Source organism: Eubalaena glacialis, chromosome 3 (assembly GCF_028564815.1).
Source record: "Eubalaena glacialis isolate mEubGla1 chromosome 3, mEubGla1.1.hap2.+ XY, whole genome shotgun sequence".
Classification (NCBI taxonomy): Eukaryota; Metazoa; Chordata; class Mammalia; order Artiodactyla; family Balaenidae; genus Eubalaena; species Eubalaena glacialis.
In genome coordinates, this window is record NC_083718.1 from 88868049 (window position 1) to 88886808 (window position 18760).

Consider the following 18760-nt stretch of genomic DNA (forward strand, 5'->3'; position numbering starts at 1 on the left):
ATTAAAATAAAGCTTAACCACATTTTGTGGCTTTTGTGTCTGCTCTGCAGTTGCTGAGCTTAAAAACTGTTAGAAACTCTTGCATTCTCATATGCACGGGCATGTGATGTTCTCTTGGGTATTATACTAATCATATTCTGGCAGGTTTCACTGGAGCAGATGCAGAAATTGTCGTACCATTTTGCCAGGCGCATTATTTTAGCTCCTCTAACCTGGGCCCTGCGTCTAGTTTTACTTGATGTTCCTGGAAGTTTTTCCTGTTCTGCCATGCTTGGCAGTTTTGCCCATGCTACCTCCTTAGCCTTCTGTCACGTACCTCCCCCACCCACCCTGCCTTTTTATATAGAACTTATTCCTTATGATGTGTCAAAGGCACCTACTTCACTGAAATGCCTTCCATACTCCCTACCCCGTGGGGACTAGAGACCTTCTGAGGTCTTTCGCAACCTGTATACATCTAGCACAGCACTTATCAAACTGACTGTTCATCCTTGCCAGTAGACACCCTCATTTTAATTTCTGCCCCCAGTATCCAGCTTACTGCCTGGTACAAAATTGAGACTTAATGAATATTTGACAAATGAATGAATTGAGTGTGATAGAGAAGAGAATTCCTATATTCTATAATTTTTAAAAATGCTCTGAATTTATTTCTTTTGAACCCCTTTATTCATTTCTCTGACTTCTTTGGAGGTAAAGTTAGAAAGGGAAGTGGAGATGATTTGGGAGATACAGAAGGAGGCAGGTAGGAGCAGCCACCTGGGTGGTTGGCGGGGCAGGCATCCAGGGGCCAGTCATGGGGTCGGTGAGCTCACTGGGGCCCATTCAGAGGACGGATGCAGTGTGCCGAGGAAACCAGTGGGACAGAGTCGGGGCCCGCTTGCTCTTGTGACAGGTTTCTTCCCAGAGGCAGGGGAGAAGGTAGCACGTAGCTGTTTACTTTTGTGCCTTTGTCCAGTTCCAGGCATCCCTGGGTTTTCCTCACTCTTTCATCCCTGTGCACAGAAGCTCTTCCTGAGGACCTTCAGCCTGGCCTGGGAGAATCCTGGTTGTGTCATCTCAGCTTCCCCTTTCTGCTGTCTTCTTTGTGCCTCTGTACCAAGCCTTTCCACCCTCACACCTCCCAGGTGCTGAAAATGGAAAGATATGGAAGCTCTCTTGAGAGATGCTGTTCTCTATGTGGGATGACAAGTTCGAAAGACACTTTTCTGCTCCCCACCCTCACTGTCATCATTTATCAGTTACGTGGCCCATGGTTTTATAACAGCACAGTCTTAAAATGTTCCTTCTGAGTTTAATTTCTTTCTTTTTGGCCTTTTAAGGATGTGAATTGGCTTTAAGCAGTGGACTCCTTTTAGTACAGTCATGTGAGCCTTTCTGTAAGTCTGTTACACCCATCCCACCCGCAGGTCTGGAGACTTGTCTGTTTCCTGTTCCCTTAAAACCTTAAAACATTTTTAAGAAGTGATTCCACTATAACTTATTCATTTAAGCCTTACCCTCCCTCCCTACTCCCCTCGCCCTTGGGTAGACTTTCTTATAAGAATTTGCTAGCTATTTCCAAAAAGAGTACTGTAACTCTATTTTTAAAGCATAAATCCTGTCTTAACTTTGGAGGAGAACTGATTTGGTTAGGGTTTTCTCAGACATGGGAACTTTTGACCCAAGATCAGTTTTTCAGATTAATGAAAGGGAACTCTGGAGTCCCAGAGATCATACTGATTGAAACTGAATAAAATTTCTGGTTCAGTACTGACTCCTACCTACTAGGCATTTAAACTTGGGTAGGTCAACCACGTGGCCTTTACCTTCTTCATCTGTAACTTAGAAGGATCAGAGTAGATAACCTCTTAGGGATGCTTTGATCCCGTTGATATATAATATTGGGTTGGCCAGAAAGTTCGTTTGGGTTTTTCTGTAACATCTTACGGAAAAACCCAAGGGAACTTTTTGGCCAAGCCAATAGTATTAGCTAATATGTGTAAAACACTTCCTGTGCATCAGGCATTGTTTCAAGTGCTTTTCCTTCTAATATAACAGCTTTATTGAGATATAATTTGCATACCATGTAATTTTCTCTTTTAAAGTGTACAATTCAGTGGTTTTTAGTATATTTACAGATATATGTAACCATCACCACAGTAAATTTTAGCTCATTTTTATCACTTCAAAGAAACTTAGTATTCATTAGCAGTCATTCCCTAACCTCCCCCTAACTCCCTCCCAGCACTAGGCAATTCCTAATCTACTTTCTCTATAGAGCTGCCTATTCTGGACATTTCATATAAATGGGAACACACAGTATGTGGTCATTCGTGATTGGCTTCTTTCACTTAATGTTTTCAAAATTCATCTGTGTTGCAGGAGGTATCAGTACTTCATTCCTTTTTATGGCTGAATCATATTCCATTGTATGGATTTACCACTTTGTATCCATATTTATCCATTCACCAGGGAATTGACATTTGGGCTGCTTCCACTTTTTTTGGCTATTTTGAATAATGCTGCTGTGAACATTCTTGTACAGGTTTTTGAGTGGACATATGTTTTCATTTCTTTTGGGTATATACTTATGAGAGGAATTGCTGGGTGATATGGTAACTCTAATCTCTTTGTGACTGCCACACTATATCCCATAGTGGCTGCACTATTTTACATTCCAACCAGCAGTGTATGAGGATTCCCAATTTCTCCATATCCTTACTAACACTTGTTGTTATCTGTCTTTTTAATTATAGCCATCCTAGTGGGTGTGAAGTGATAGCTTATTGTGGTTGTGATTTGCATTTCCTTCATGGCTGGTGTTGAGCATCGTTTCATGTGCTTATTGGCCATTTATATATCTTCTTTGGAGAAATGTCTATTTAGATTTGTTATCCATTTTATAACTGGGCTATTTGTATTATATTATGTATATTGTATTTTAATTTTTGTTGTAAGAATTCTTTATATAACCTAGATATAAGTCTCTTAGCAGATACATGATTTGCAAGTATTTTCTCCCATTCTGTGGGCTGTCTTTTTACTTTCTTGATGGTATCCTTTGAAGCCCAAATGTTTTTAATTTTGATGAATTCCAAACTATCAATTTTTTCTTTTGTTGCTTGTGCTTTTGGTCATATTTAAGAAATCTCTGCTTAGCCCACATCACAGAGATTTACTCCTATGTTTTATTCTAAGAGTCTTGTAATTTTAACTCTTACATTTTGAGTTCATTTTTGTGTATGGGATGAGGAAGGGGTCCAACTTTATTCTTTTGCATCTAGATATTCAGTTGTTTCAACACAATTTACTGAATTAAGTGTTTTTTATATCTGACTCATTTAATCTTTAAAACAACCTTTCAGGTAGGTCCTGTTAATTACCCCAGAGAGGAAAGAAAGTTTAAGTATCTTGCCCATGTTCACTCAGCTACTGCATGGCAAGGGTGAGAATTGAATATAGGCAGTTTGACCCCAGAGGCCATGCTTCAACCATGAATTAACTCTTTCACCTACTTGTCTTCTCACCTCCCTACATAGTGACAGGTAAGAACTAAATAGTTAGTCAGTCGTAAAAAGAAGACATTTTATTTCTTATATATTGTGGTTATGTTGAAATGCTTCTGCTTTCTTAATTTGTCTGTGGTTGGTGAATTCAGTTAGTTGTAGCACTGGCAAATATAAATTCAAGGTCAGTTCAAGTCCTTATAGTTTGGCTACAAAGTCTTCATCACCTCCTTGACACCCTAGTCAACCATATTTAGTCACCAGGGAGATCAAGTTAGGGGGAGGATGACCAATAGCAGTTCTGGAACACCACCAGACCACACAGGTTCTAACAGCTGTGGGCCAGGACCCCTTATTTCCCTCCTACACTCTAAAACTATCTATGACTTTTTTGAAGAATGTTTCCATTTAAGAGCACTAGACTAGAAACAGAGACCTCAGTTATTGTTCAAGGACTGTACTTTCTGGATCTGTAGATTTGCCCTCACTTTATCATAATTATGGGTGGGCTTGAACAGTTCAACATTTACTGACTCATTAGTCCATTTGTAAGACTTTCATGTGATTAAACAGATATAGGAGTAATATGATTAATTTTTTAAAAAATCTGAGTCTATAAAATTTTTCATACTCTTTCTCAAGCTTACTTAATGACTCATCTGCTTGAATGGACTGAGTACCAAACACCTAGAGAAACAGAATTCTCTTCAGTCAAGCTCTCAATTATCTCCATCTTCTACAAAGTGATTTCCTTTGCTCTCTGGGTAATTTTTTTGGTTACTTGGTTCATACTCATTTACATGACTGCTACTGTATTCAGAGAAACCAGCCATGTTCCAGTGTAACAGAGCAGATGTAGAATACCACAGTAGCTTGTGGTAAGGAATGAATAAAGCAAGGTGTGATTGATGTCTGTCCCACTCACCAGACTGTAATGCCCCCAAAGCAGGGACTCTTTCTTTTACTCACCTATACCAGTGCCTAGTATAAGACCCAGTAAGTGTTTTGAGTAAGAGAGAGAAACTTAAGGGACATTTTGAAGAGGGCAAATACTTAGTCACATGTATTTCAAATAAGAGGATGATCAGTGAACTTTCTCTCTTGTTTTAAAGCTGGTAGTCTTCTATTTTAATAGCTAAGAGATTTGGTAGCAAGGAGAGAGAAAGAAAAAGCCCAATGTATAAATTATAGAGGAACATTCTATGGGCAGTTAGGGTGAAGTTTGGTGTGCTAGTTTCATTTTTCATGAAAGGGAGAAATCAAGCGGAAGGAAGCAATGCTGTTAATGTGAAGAGGAGGATGAAGAATTTGAAGGGTTGGTTAGTTAGTAATAATAGTTAGCAAGTTTAGTTAGTAATAATGCCACCCCATATTCAGATAGCTTTTTATATTTATTTCTACCTTACTCATGATGTGGCACTTATAACAACCTAGAAAGGCAGGCTGGGCAGGTGCAGTCAGCCTCATTTTACAGATGAGGAAGCTACTTCAGAGTTTGTAATTTACCATGTATTAAATAGCTTATAAGCAGTGAGGTTGGAACTTGACCCGTATCTACAGACTTTTAAGTTCAATATTTTTTCTTATGTCCCTCCCACCACGCTGATTTTCCCAAGAAAAAAAAAAAAAGGAATTTAAATTTAATTAGGTAATCTTTTATCTGTTCTTCCCATTAACCTAGCATGGAGCTGGGGAAAATCTAATACCCTTTTTTTTTAGAACGAGTAAATAGCTGTTCTGAGTAGACATTTATCTTCACTGGGATTTTATTTCATGAAAACAGTTTGAAATACTTGTGAGGTAACTATGAAGGCATGTCATTGGCATAATGAGTCATTTTAAGTGTCTGACTATGCTTGAGGCAAGAGAAGACAGGAGATTGGGGGATTTTTATATGGTGAGTCTTGGGTTGACCAGCTGCTGGCTATTGAATTGAAATAATGAAGTCAGTCTGTTCTGATGACCATGCCCTGTGGAGAAGAGCAGATCACACCATCTGTATGAGAATTTATCATTTTCTCTGTTCTTGTCTTACTAGGTTTTGAAGGGGTCACCTGTGAGCGGAATATTGATGACTGTCCTAATCACAAGTGTCAGAATGGAGGGGTTTGTGTGGATGGGGTCAACACTTACAACTGCCGCTGCCCCCCTCAGTGGACAGGTATGTACGGTGTGACACATCAGTCAGAATGGGGCATAGGTTGGTAACCAGAGGCAGTCTGTTATTGAAGTGGGCATCTTTCACAAGGGTCTCTGTGCTACATCATTGGGTATAGTGCTAACCCCATATGTTCCCCCATGTTCACTTAAAGGAAGAAATATTTTCACGGGTATTTATTGGGAAGCTGATGTGAACTCAGCACGATGCCAGGTGCTGTGGGAGATATGAGAAAGAACATTATTGAAAGACTCTGAGGTTATTATCTGGTAAAACAGCACATTGCCTGGAACACAGTAGATGCTTATTAAATATTTGAGAGGAAAGGAACATACTTAAATGCAAAAATATAAATGTTCTTACCATATACACACAAAAAATGGTAACTGTGTGAAGTAATGGATGTGTTAACTGATCTTATCGTGGTAATCATTTCACAATACATATGTATATCAAATCATCATGTTGTACTCCTTAAACTTACACAAATGTTATGTTAAATATAGCTCAATAAAGCTGGAAAAGAAGAAGAAGCTACAACTTGTCAAGTTTTGGTGTAGTATCAAAGAATATTCATAATTATATGAAAAGGTTATTAAAATGCTCTTCCTTCTTCCAACTAAAAAAAAAAAATGAAAATAAATTATGCAGGCTGCGAGAGTTCAGAGCTTATTGTTTGTTCACAGACAGAAATCTATCTTGTCTTATTGTCATGTCCTATAATTATGCAAAGGGTTGGGCAGGTCCTCTTGATGACATTATTATTTACGACACCCATTTACATTGCTATTTTTTCCTTTTTTGTATCCCTTTTTGCACACAGATTTTTCTGCCTCTGACATTAGAAGAGTAGTCTTGCTTAAATTTACAGCCTCTTGGAAGTTTCTGATGTTGTCTTAAGCAGATTTTCCTCTTATTTTTGAAATTAAGTGAGTTTATGCAGACATTTGGTTCCAGTTTCTGTTTATATCTATTTATCTAACTGAAAGTGGAGACAAGTAAGAACTGATTAAGTGATTAAAACTGAGCCTTTTTGAGAGAAGTTGATTGATTTAATGTGGAAACCCAAGAATAAGTTAATGTTATAAGGAAGAAACTCCAGCACCAGTGAAAGACTGTGCCCAGCAAAGAAGTCTTGAAATTGGATTGCTGTTGTTACTACCTGGTATTCCTTAGAGTCTCCGAATTGCCTTCCCTCATCTGCAGCAGCTAATTATTTAGAGTACTCTTTAGAGCTGTAGACTTAGGAATAGAAAAAGATTAAAAGGCTTTAAAACTTCAATAATACGATTTCCTGGAAGGGCACACATTTCTGCTTTTAATCCCCAAACTGTCTTTTTTTTTTTTTTTTTTAAGATACTTTCCCACTGGGTTTCCCTAAAATTGGACTTCCCCTAGAATTTCTTCTTGATTTCTTGATCCTAGGACTTTACTCCCAACCCTCTGCTCTTTCTGTCATAGTCTCTCTTCTCTTTAGCTTTTGCCATTTCTCTGGTGATTTTTTTCGTAGGCCATTTTTTTTTCCAACTTAAAAAGATTACTGTAAAGTTAATTATGTGACAAATAGTAACTGGAAAGATTTGAATTTTTCACTTTTTAATGATCCTCACAGTGGTATTGGGCAGGATGAGATACTTGTTAGGAACTTGACCCCATTCTAATCTCTCCCTTGCCCTGTGGGAGAGAGTGGCTCTGTGTGGTACCAAGGCTCCTGATGCCAATGAAGATTAAATGATAATTGTGATTTCACTGCTGATTTTTCTTTGATAGCACACTCAGTTTCCTGCTTTGATATTAATTAGGAAGGTCCAATCTTGGGGGAAAGTTTCCCAGTGAAATGATATTTTACCAAAATTTCTTACCCCAGGGTGTTTAGTAAATACCTTTTTTCTATGAAAGCCCTTAGAAGATGTTTCTTTTTCCATGTGCTTTTGTATTTTTTCCAGAGGGGATGGCAGAAATGATAGATAAGTTCAATGTGTCAGTATTTATTTCTTTTGATCTGCTGTCATTTAAAATACCCTCAGTCTTTGGTTTCCCACCACAGGTTTCCTTCCTTTTTTTCACTGATGCCAATCTTTGACTTCCAGTGACAGCCTTGTTTTTTTTTTTTACTGTCCCGATGACCAACAGGATAAAGTCCAAGGTCCTTCCTTCATTATGTGAAGTCCCCCCTGGCCTCAGCCCTATCTGCTTCTTCGGCAATAAGAACGGCTTCCTGTATCAGGCACGTCCTATGTCCTTGTTCACACCGTTTCTTTTCTCTGGATTTCCCTTCTCCACTCCTCTCTCTATAGTCCTCACCATTTTTGCCTGCCTGGCTCAGATCAAGTGGGTACCACCTTCAGGAAGCGCCCCCGTGCCCTCTCTCTAGGCTGAGCTAAGTGTTACCCTCTGGGCTCCCTAACTACCCCATACATTCCTCTGTGAGAATGCTCACCACATTAATATTAGCATTATTATATGCTTGAGGTGAGGGAATGGGGTCACTGAACTGTTGATGACGTCAGTTACCAGAGCGCTTTATAGACCTTTGTTGTCAGTAGCGTATAGCTGAGCTGTTCCTGATCCCAGCCCCAACCTCATTCTGAGAAGAATAGAAAGAAAATTTGGGGTTGTAGTGTTCCTATTGATACTGACATTAGAGCTGTAAACAAAGTCACATTAGTATTTTCTGCCTTATACAAATTAAAGAAATGAATGGGGCTGGGAGCTGAGAGTTAACTCATGTTTATTAGCACCCAGATAATGAGCTAATTACAGTGTTTTATTTTATGTAATCTTCGCAATAACTGTATGAGGGGTAGAGTTTTTTTTTTAATATTACTTTTACAGATGATAATGGATATTCAGAAGGGTTAAACAATTTACTCAAGGCACATAGTGGTTGGATTAGGGTTTGAATCTAGGCTTGTTGAACTACAAGTCTGCTCAAATCTGTGGTCTTTTTTTTTTATACAAATTGACTCTATGGGTTATCTTTAAAAATTTTTTTATTTATTAAGGACTTTATTTTTTAGCAGATTGAATGTTCAAATTATAGTTTTATTATTCTAGGATATGGTGACTTATTCTTTGTGTGTGCGTGTATGTGTGTGTGTGTGTTTGTTCATGTTCCTGGTTACTTTGAGATTAGAAGTTAATATTAAGTAAGTGTTTTATATTCAGTCTGGTGGTTTTTTCACTATACCTAAGAGCCTTATTGCAACTTTGTTCAGAATTCCCTTTACAATTTTCAGCTGCAGAGTTGAAGCATTCGAAGCATGAACTGTTTGGTCTGGCTTTTGACAAAATAGAGAAGGAAGGGTTTGAGCAGGCTACTAGGAGAGGAAATGAAGTTGCCAGCTATCTGAAAAAAAATGGGTGGGATTATATAGCTAAAAAAACCTAGGTATCAATTTGCAGTAAATGGAGATTTGGGAATTGGCCACATTTTTAATGAGAAGAGCCTGATAGGTACCATGTTGTTTTCTAAGTACACCTACGTAGAAGGCTTGATCTTTTGTAGCAAGTTCTGGACTTCAAGATGACCAGAAATTTTTTCCAAGTCTACTCATGGTTTGATTTGGGATAAATGAGTCAGCTTCCCTTTCTTCGGAAGGTTTTATTTGCTATTCACAGAACTGATACCTCTTATTGGGAGAATAAATGGTGCAGTAGAAAACTTTTTGAGCTTTTCATTTATTTAGCAAACAGTTATCATGTAAAACATTTTAGGTCCATGCTGTTTAATATGGTAGCCACTAGCCACATCTTGCTCTCAAGCATCTGATATGTGACTGGTCCGAACTGAGATGTGCCTCAACTGTAAAATACCTGATTTTGAAGACTCAGTATGAAAAAAAAGTAAAATGTCTCACTAATAATGTTTTAAATATTGATTAGATGATAAAATGATAATGTATTGAATACATCGAGTTAAATAAAATATGTTATTAAAAGACATCTGTATCTCTCATGATAGTTCTATTGGACAACACTACTTTATTTTTTTCATTTTTTATTTTTATAACATCTTTATTGGAGTATAATTGCTTTACAATGGTGTGTTAGTTTCCGCTTTATAACAAAGTGAATCAGCTATACATATACATATATCCCCATATCTCCTCCTTCTTGTATCTCCCTCCCACCCTCCCTATCCCACCCCTCTAGCTGGTCACAAAGCACCAAGCTGATCTCCCTGTGTTATGCAGCTGCTTCCCACTAGGTATCTATTTTACATTTGGTAGTATATATAAGTCCATGCCACTCTCTCACTTCGTCCCAGCTTAACCTTCCCCCTCCCCATGTCCTCAAGTCCGTTATCTACGTCTGCGTCTTTATTCCTGTCTCCTGTCCTGCCCCTAGGTTCTTCAGAACCCTTTTTTTTTTTTTTTTAGATTCCACATATATGTGTTAACATACGTTATTTATTTTTCTCTTTCTGATTTACTTCACTCTGTATGACAGTCTCTATGCCCATCCACCTCACTACAAATAACTCAATTTCATTTCTTTTTATGGCTAATATTCCATTGTATATATGTGCCACGTCTTCTTTATCCATTCATCTGTCGATGGACACTCAGGTTGCTTCCATGTCCTGGCTATTCTAAATAGTGCTGCAATGAACATTGTGGTACATGACTCTTTTTGAATTATGGTTTTCTCAGGGTATATGCCCAGTAGTGGGATTGCTGGGTCGTATGGTAGTTCTATTTTTAGTTTTTTAAGGAACCTCCATACTGTTCTCCATAGTGGCTCTATCAATTTACATTCCCACCAACAGTGCAAGAGGGTTCCCTTTTCTCTACACCCTCTCCAGCATTTATTGTTTGTAGATTTTTTGATGATGGCCATTCTGTCTGGTGTGAGGTGATACCTCATTGTAGTTTTGATTTGCATTTCTCTAATGATTAGTGATGCTGAGCATCCTTTCTTGTGTTTGTTGGCAATCTGTATATCTTCTTTGGAGAAATGTCTATTTAGGTCTTCTGCCCATTTTTGGATTGGGTTGTTTGTTTTTTTGATATTGAGCTGCATGAGCTGCTCGTAAATTTTGGAGATTAATCCTTTGTCAGTTGCTTCATTTGCAAATATTTTCTCCCATTCTGAGGGTTGTCTTTTCGTCTTGTTTATGTTTTCCTTTGCTGTGCAAAAGCTTTTAAGTTTCATTAGGTCCCATTTGTTTATTTTTGTTTTTATTTCCCTTTCTCTAGGAGGTGGGTCAAAAGGATCTTGCTGTGATTTATGTCATAGAGTGGACAACCCTACTTTAGATGCAAAGATGTACTCTGTAGAAGCATCCTCTTTTTTTTTAACATCTTTATTGAAGTATAATTGCTTTACAATGGTGTGTTAGTTTCTGCTTTATAACAAAGTGAATCAGTTATACATATACATATGTTCCCGTATCTCTTCCCTCTTGCATCTCCCTCCCTCCCACCCTCCCCATCCCACCCCTCTAGGTGGTCACAAAGCACGGAGCTGATCTCCCTGTGCTATGCGGCTGCTTCCCACTAGCTATCTATTGTACATTTGGTAGTGTATATATGTCCATGACACTCTCTCACCCTGTCACATCTCACCCTTCCCCCTCCCCATATCCTCAAGTCCATTCTCTAGTAGGTCTGTGTCTTTATTCCCGTCTTGCCACTAGGTTCTTCATGACCTTTTTTTTTTTCCCTTAGATTCCATATATATGTGTTAGCATACTGTATTTGTTTTTCTCTTTCTGACTTACTTCACTCTGTATGACAGACTCTAACTCCATCCACCTCATTACAAATACCTCCATTTCATTTCTTTTTATGGCTGAGTAATATTCCATTGTATATATGTGCCACATCTTCTTTATCCATTCATCCGATGATGGACACTTAGGTTGTAGAAGCATCCTCTTTGATCCTGGGTGGTAGAGGGCTGGATGTGCAGCTATCCTCGAGGTGCCCTTGTGTTGGCCTCACTAGAGGAAAGTATGTTGACCTTGTTCTAGTGTGGTTTCCACATCAGTTGTGGACAGAACTGTGTCCTAGCCCAGTGCAGAGTGGTTTTACCTGACATGGTTTTCTAGAATAGTACTAAGTTGTGCCTTCAAAGGCTACCACTCTTCTGAACAAACTAAAGCCCAGATAGATGGAAGAAAGAAATTGGTGTTGGGAGTTGGGCAAATGGTTTACTTTTTTTTTTAGTAGGAATCTTGTTATAGAGATAAGTCGGTAGTTGGATGTTCCTTTAGGATATGTATGTATACCTAAGGATTTGAGGAAGCCTGAGCACAAATATCTTGACTATTACTGTATTTGGCTCCAAGCCATCTTATGAGAGAAGGTCTGCTCTGGCAGATATCCACTTAAGAAAAAAAGTTATAAAAGGTCCCCAAATTAATTGAAGCAGTGTAGATTAATGTTTTGTCTACATAGGTTGTTATTTGAATTTTCCTTTTAAAGGTTCATTTCCTTCAGAATTAAAGTTGACTCTAAATTCAACTCACAAATTCCCCTCTGGCAGCTTTTGGTTTTGGGTTCACTCCTAGGGCAGACATGATTTATTTTCCTGTGCAGAACCCAGAAATGTAATTTCAGCTTGGGCTTGGAATAGTGCTTTGGGACACTAAGCAGAAGTGAACAATGGAAGTTAGGTGAACATGAGTCAAATAAAACCAATCACATTTTCTCTCGGCTCTCCTTTATAGCATGATGAACCTAAAGTGTTAGTTAAGATTCCCTTTGCTGTCAATTGCTCCAACTTTACAAAAATTTTTGGCACAAATCACCGAGTACATACTGCCAGGGGTGCTCTCTGGGAATGGAGTCTTTTCATGGTGGTATTTTGATTTTGAACTCAGTGCTCCTGTCTCAGATTTGCCTCGAGTTGGTACAAGTTGTTCTCTAGAATGAGGCTTTTCTCAAAATCACTTTTCTGTATTTTTAATACTATAGAAATGGAGCTTTTTGGTGAGAGTGGAAACTAAGTATATCTGGGACTGCAAAAGTTTTTTCATTTGTAGTCTGCATGGAGGAATGGAAAAATGCATCTCCCGTTTCAATTTCTCTGCTGTCAACTTGAATGTGGGGATTTGAAAATAAGCCTGTTTTTTTGAATTCTGCTCCCCTGCCCCCAACCCAACCTCAGTTTGCTATCGTTTGGGCAGACTGCCGGAGTGCTAACCTAAAGCACTGTCATCCCAGAGGTCTCAGAGCTAATTAGTGGTTGTGTTGGTGGGAACAGGGGTGAGTGGTTAGTGTGGCCCAATAAATGCAGGAGGTGAGACTGAGGGATCTTTTCTGCCCTCGTGGTCCATGACTCAATGTCTGGCTTTTGCTGCATCCCAGGAAAGATCCAGTTTCATTTCATGACTTTTCAAGCCCTCAGAGAATGGTTGTAAGGTAGCTTCAATAACAGATATTTACTGATTAACTTACAGTTAAATACTATGCTGGATGCTATAAGAGACACAAAGAAGAAATATATCAATTCCTGATCTTTGAAGAATGGTCAAATTCACTAGGAAGAAATAAGAAAGTCAACACATAACCACAATAGGAGTTAAAAAGTAGGAATGATCATGAGTTTGAAAGAAGCATGGATAGGAATTGGGGACCATCTAAGTCAGGGGTCCCCAACCCCCAGGCCACGGACTGGTAGCAGTCCATGGCCTGTTAGGAACCGGGCCGCACGGCAGGAGGTGAGTGTCGGGTGAGCGAGCGAAGCTTCATCTGTATTTACAGCCGCTCCCCATCACTCTCATTACCACCTGAGCTCCGCCTCCTGTCAGATCAGTGGCGGCATTAGATTCTCATAGGAGCACGAACCCTACTGTGCACTGCGCATGCGAGGGATCTAGGTTGCGCGCTCCTTATGAGAATCTAATGCCCGATGATCGGAGGTGGAGCCGAGGCGGTGATGCCAGCACTGGGGAGCAGCTGCAAATACAGATTATCATTAGCAGAGAGGTCTGACTGCACAGAGCCCATAATAAATCAATTGCTTGCAGGCTCATATCAAAACCCTATCAGTGAGTGGCAAGTGACAATGAAGCCGCATCTTATGGAGTAGACTGGACATAAGCGACACACTTTGGGTGTCACTGTCTCCCATCACCCCCAGATGGGACCATCTAGTTGCAGGAAAACAAGCTCAGGGCTCCCACTGATTCTGCATTATGGTGAGTTGTATAATTATTTCATTATATATTGCAATGCAATAATAATAGAAATAAAGTGCACAATAAATGTAAGGTGCTTGAGTCATCCCAAAACCATTCCCCCGCCCTCCGGTCCTTGGAAAATTTGTCTTTCAAGAAACCGGTCCCTGGTGCCAAAAAGGTTGGGGACCACTGATCTAAGCACTTGTTTGGGTGAGGGGGGAGATTGAGAAGAGTTAACTTCTATTTTAAAATCTGAGTAGTGGGAGAATGTGGGGACTGTTGACAGAGATAAAGAAATAGGCTAGAGATGGTGGTGAGTTTGAGATGAGTTTTCCAAGTGAAAACATTCAGCAGTAAGACCTAGGAGGTCAAAATGGAGGTAGGGGCTAGAGACTTAGATTTTGAGTCTTATTTTTGGTTGCCTTGGAAATGTTCAAGTCTGTAAGGAAAGTATGTGGACTGAGAAGGCCAGAGGGTCTGGATCTTAAGTCTACACTTAAGAAAACTGATGAGGAAAGGGATCCAAAGAATGAAGGTGAGAGAAGGGGATGTGTAAGAGTTCGGAAGAAGCTCTGCCATTATAGCATCACTGAGTCAGGGGGTGCATTTTAAGATTGTACCTTTGACTCAACTCTACATGCCTCTGTTATAGCGCCTGCAATATTATATTGCTCTTACTGTTTTATATGCTTATTACCTCGCCTAATATACTCTCAGCCTCTGGAGAATTGGGAACTGGCCTTACTTATTTTGGCATTCCCAGGACCAATTTTAACAAATGATGGTTATTGAATGAATGACAACCTGGAGACTCAAATGCAAATGATAATTGCAGAGAGTTAGTCAGAATTTTTGAGGTCATTGGAAATCTTCTAAAATGGAGTTTCTCTATAAAGGAGAGAAGAAAGCCAGATTGCAAGAGGTTAAGGAGAAAAGTGGATATTGAGGGAGGAGTAAAAGGAGGAGTAGGAATAAATCACTTATTCAAGATTTTGTACAGGTAAAAAATGGGGGGACAGAGAGAGAGGGAGACAGGGCAGCAGGGCAGTAGCTTTAGGGACAGAAACTTCATTCATGTGACCGACCATAGAACCTTGGCTAGACGAAGAGTTAAGGCAGCTGGAAAGGGGTTGGTTAGTGAACTGGGTTATTTAGGAGTGGTTTACTCTTTCAAGTTTTAGTGGGGAAACATTAAGTGAAATGGTTGTTGGGAATGGGAGAGAAGGGAGATTGGAAGTTATATTCAGAGAGTGGAAGTACCAGTTTGAGATCTTGGAGTTGGAACAATGAGTGTCTTATAATGAGATCCAGAATGTGAGTCTGTTTGTGATAATGAGTGGATGTGGAGGTCTGTTGAGTTGAGAAAAGTAAGAACTCTTGGCTCAGATGACCTTATTGGTCCTCAACCCAGATGTTGATTTCATGGGAGATGGGAGAGCAAAGAATGAGAGGAACATAAACCATGTGCTTAAGTAATTCAAGGAAGTGGAAGTTAGTCCACGAGGACAATAGATAGAGGTGAAATGATTTAAATTATATTTAGTGTTTAGTGTTTTTTAAATTTTAAAAGATATACATGTTTAGAATAATTTGGATTTGCATTCATCTCTCTACTTTTTTCTGTCAAAAATGAAAGTATATCCTTTTCTGTAAGGTAAGGAATGAGCATACTTCTCTTAATCTTCTCTTCACTCTCCAGATTTTGTTCATGTGATCTGGGATTTTAAAATTTATATTATAGTATTATTATTACTGAAATTTAAAGTCTCACCCATGTTCTTTAAAAATTATTGCTATGTATACTGTTTTAAAATCCAATTTATAACACTTTAGACTTAGTTCTCTGTATAAGTTGTTCTATGCCAACTACCAGTACATTTACATCACAACCGTCTCATTCCTGAGTTTTTTATTTTCATTTACTTTTTCAGTCAAATAAGTATATCTTTGAGAATTTTTTTACAGAAAAGTGCCATGTTGGCATATCTTCAGAGCTCTTGTATATTTGAAAAATATTTTTTTAATTTAGTTGCTTTCATACACAAATTGTATTGCATATTGTATAGATACTGAATTCTTGGGTCACAAATTACACTGTTATGAAGTTCCTAGACATTGTTCCTTTGCTTCTTGTAATGAGTATTATAGGGAAGTCCAGTGTCTGCTCAGTCATTCTCTCTCTCCCTCTCTGTCTTTCTGTCTCTCCTTTCACCTCTCTCCTCCCTCTTTAAAATCAGAACTTTAACCAATATTGGTATAGGTATATTTCCTATTATTTTTTCCTAGTCTTTTCAAGCCCTTTGGATCTGCAGACTTAGGTCTATTCTCACCTCAGAAAAGATTATGTTTCTCATTTGTTTTTGTGTCTTCAGGAACACCTATTACCTTTACCCTAGGCCTTCATTCTTCCTCATAGCTAAAATCTTTTCTCCCTATACTTTAATCTGCTTGTTTTTTCCTTTGCATTTCACAAGAGCTTCCTAAGTTTTTCCTTCATAACTGATTTTTCTTCATTGTCAGTTCTGTCCTTTATCATTTGCAATTCTGATTTGTATTTGAACGGCATTCTTATATTTTTTTTTAAAATTTTTTATTGGAGTATAGTTGATTTACATTCTTATATTCTTATAGTATTTTCTCATTGCATCTAGGTCCTCTCTATTTCTGCCTTTCTCTCAGCCCACCCCATTTCATCAGAGTATGATGCCCTATATTTTCATTTCTTTTGAAAACCTACATGTGTATAAAATTCTTGAGAATATAGAACCAACTCTTTCTATAATGTACCAGTTTCTGGAAGTGCACATTTTTCACAAGTATGCTTTTCATCTACATCTTAAGTGGTACCTCTACATCTTTTATATTGAAAAATGCTCTAAGGGACTCCAGGTTGTTTTTTGTTTGTTTGTTTTACTCATTCTGCTCATTGGTAATGGCTTGCCCATAAATAGAGTAGGTTGATTCTCTTTGGAACCCCTGCTACAGTTAGTTTTTCCTTCCAGGGAAGTGAGGGGCTCTTTATGTAAACTGTTTAACAGCCCGGCAGCCCAAGGAAGTGCAAGAGCCAGAGTGTGGACTTCCTAGCAGGGAGACAGAAGTGTGGCACCATTTTCTTCTCTGTGTGGAGAAGCCTCTGTGCCAGCATCAGCTTTCTGAATACCCGGCATTGACACAGCATCCATCACTCCCATATAGTGGCTGAGCCTGGATGCTCTTTGGTGCTGTTGCATCCGGAATTTGCCCCAGAAGCACCACAGACTTTCTTGTTGCTATAGCGGCCACAGGAGCCCTGGGACTCCTCAGTGCTTTAAATTGCTGTTGACCTGGAAGGATGGGATGGAGTTCAGTCCATTCTCCCTGTAGCAGCATGGTGGGCTTTCTGAAACACAAATTGGATTGTGCTGTTTCTTTGCCTAAACTGATTCAGTAGGTCCCCCTTGTCTTTGGATACAGTTCCAAGGCTCTGAGTATAACTCCCTCTCCAGCCTTATCTCCACTGATGCATGCCTTGTAATTGAACCACAGTGTTTTTTTTCATTGCCTCAAATAAGTCACATTTTGCCTTCTGTTCAAACCTGTACACATACACCTCCTTCTGCCTGAAGTACCCTCCCCACCATCCCCCTTTCTACACATCCTCTCACATACGTACACATTCTTACACAACCTGGTTAACATATAAAGTCTCTCTCTCTTTCTCTCTCTCTCTCCCCTCTCTCTCTCTCTCTTTCTTAACAGTAATTTACAATTTATTCAGCTGTAATGCACTTATTCTGACTTTAAAGTAGCATCACGTGGCATACTTTTGAGTCTGTTCATGAGATTACCATTGTACTTATCTCCGTCTGTTTTATAGATCTGTGCACACTCTGGCACGAGGGCATCATTCTGGGTTTGGAACACACAGCAATGAACAAATGGATAAAAGAACCTCAGAAATAGTTAAAGCAGGAGACCATTGTGATCTTAGAATATCAAGACATATGCTGCCATTACTGTTAATATTTGGATGATAAATGTTTGTTGTAAATGCAACCTTAGGTGGTTTGAAGGTGTGATCTGTAGGAAAGTGAATTGTCAAAAAAACCCACACTGCCTTGATACAGGCTGCCATTCGGCCATAATCTTGGCTTGCCAATGAAACATAGCATCCCCCACTGGACCTGCAGAACATAGTTTTTCTCTGTTCTGCTCTGTGTTCCTAAGGCAATATGTATCTATTAGAGCACTTCTTACCCACTATTATAACTGCTTATTTGGTTGTAAAACCCTTACTTGTCTGTACGTTCTGGGTAGAATCCACAACTCTTTTGTTTACCATTTTAGTCTCAGGTCAAGCCTGGCATGTAGTATATACATATTTGTTGAATGAATGAATGGAGCATTAAATTTTCCAGTTTGTTCCTGGCCCAATTTCATGCCTCCAAATTCAGGGCTATTATTGGGTGCTGTCAGGGTCTCTTTTCCTTACTTCCCTGAGATACTTTAGTATCTTTCTTCAGTGTGGACTGGGTCTGTACTATGTCTGTAAATCTGGGCTAATTTTGTATGATAGTATTACATTTGACAATCAGTGTAAGCACTCATCACAGTGTCTAGTACCTAGAAATAGCTGAATAAGTCTATTTTTACTATTTGAAGTCAGTAGCACCATAAGGAAATAAAGGAAAGAGTGATTCTTTGCCTATTTACCTTCATGCAGATGGAGGCAACTGGAAGAGGAGGACCTCTACTGAGGAGGGCTGCCCGCTGATGGCATGTAGTCTTTAGGGAAATCTTGGGTTTCAATTGAAGAAGTAAGGTACCCCACAATATAGAGTCAACCTTGAGACCCAGTTGAAGGATTAAGGTCAAAAGGCAGGGTGAATTTGGTGTGGAATAAATGAGATGGAGTTCAGCAGCTAAGGAAGAGGGTGGAATGAGAGGCATGTGTATTGATGGGGGGATGTAAATAAGGGGGTGATGGAAAGTCTGGGAGTATGA

General features: G+C 39.1%; 1 protein-coding gene and 1 pseudogene across 1 annotated transcript in view; one reads left to right on the forward strand and one right to left on the reverse strand.

Annotated features, from left to right (window-relative positions):
• Positions 1-18760, forward strand: part of NOTCH2 (notch receptor 2) — a 176504-nt gene that overhangs the window by 90435 nt on the left and 67309 nt on the right. Inside the window, exon 5 of the mRNA XM_061183611.1 lies at positions 5527-5649. Coding sequence (XP_061039594.1) covers positions 5527-5649 — 123 coding nt within the window. The remainder of the gene's footprint in view (positions 1-5526; positions 5650-18760) is intronic.
• LOC133086886 (ubiquitin-conjugating enzyme E2 D3-like) lies at positions 11237-17944 on the reverse strand (annotated as a pseudogene).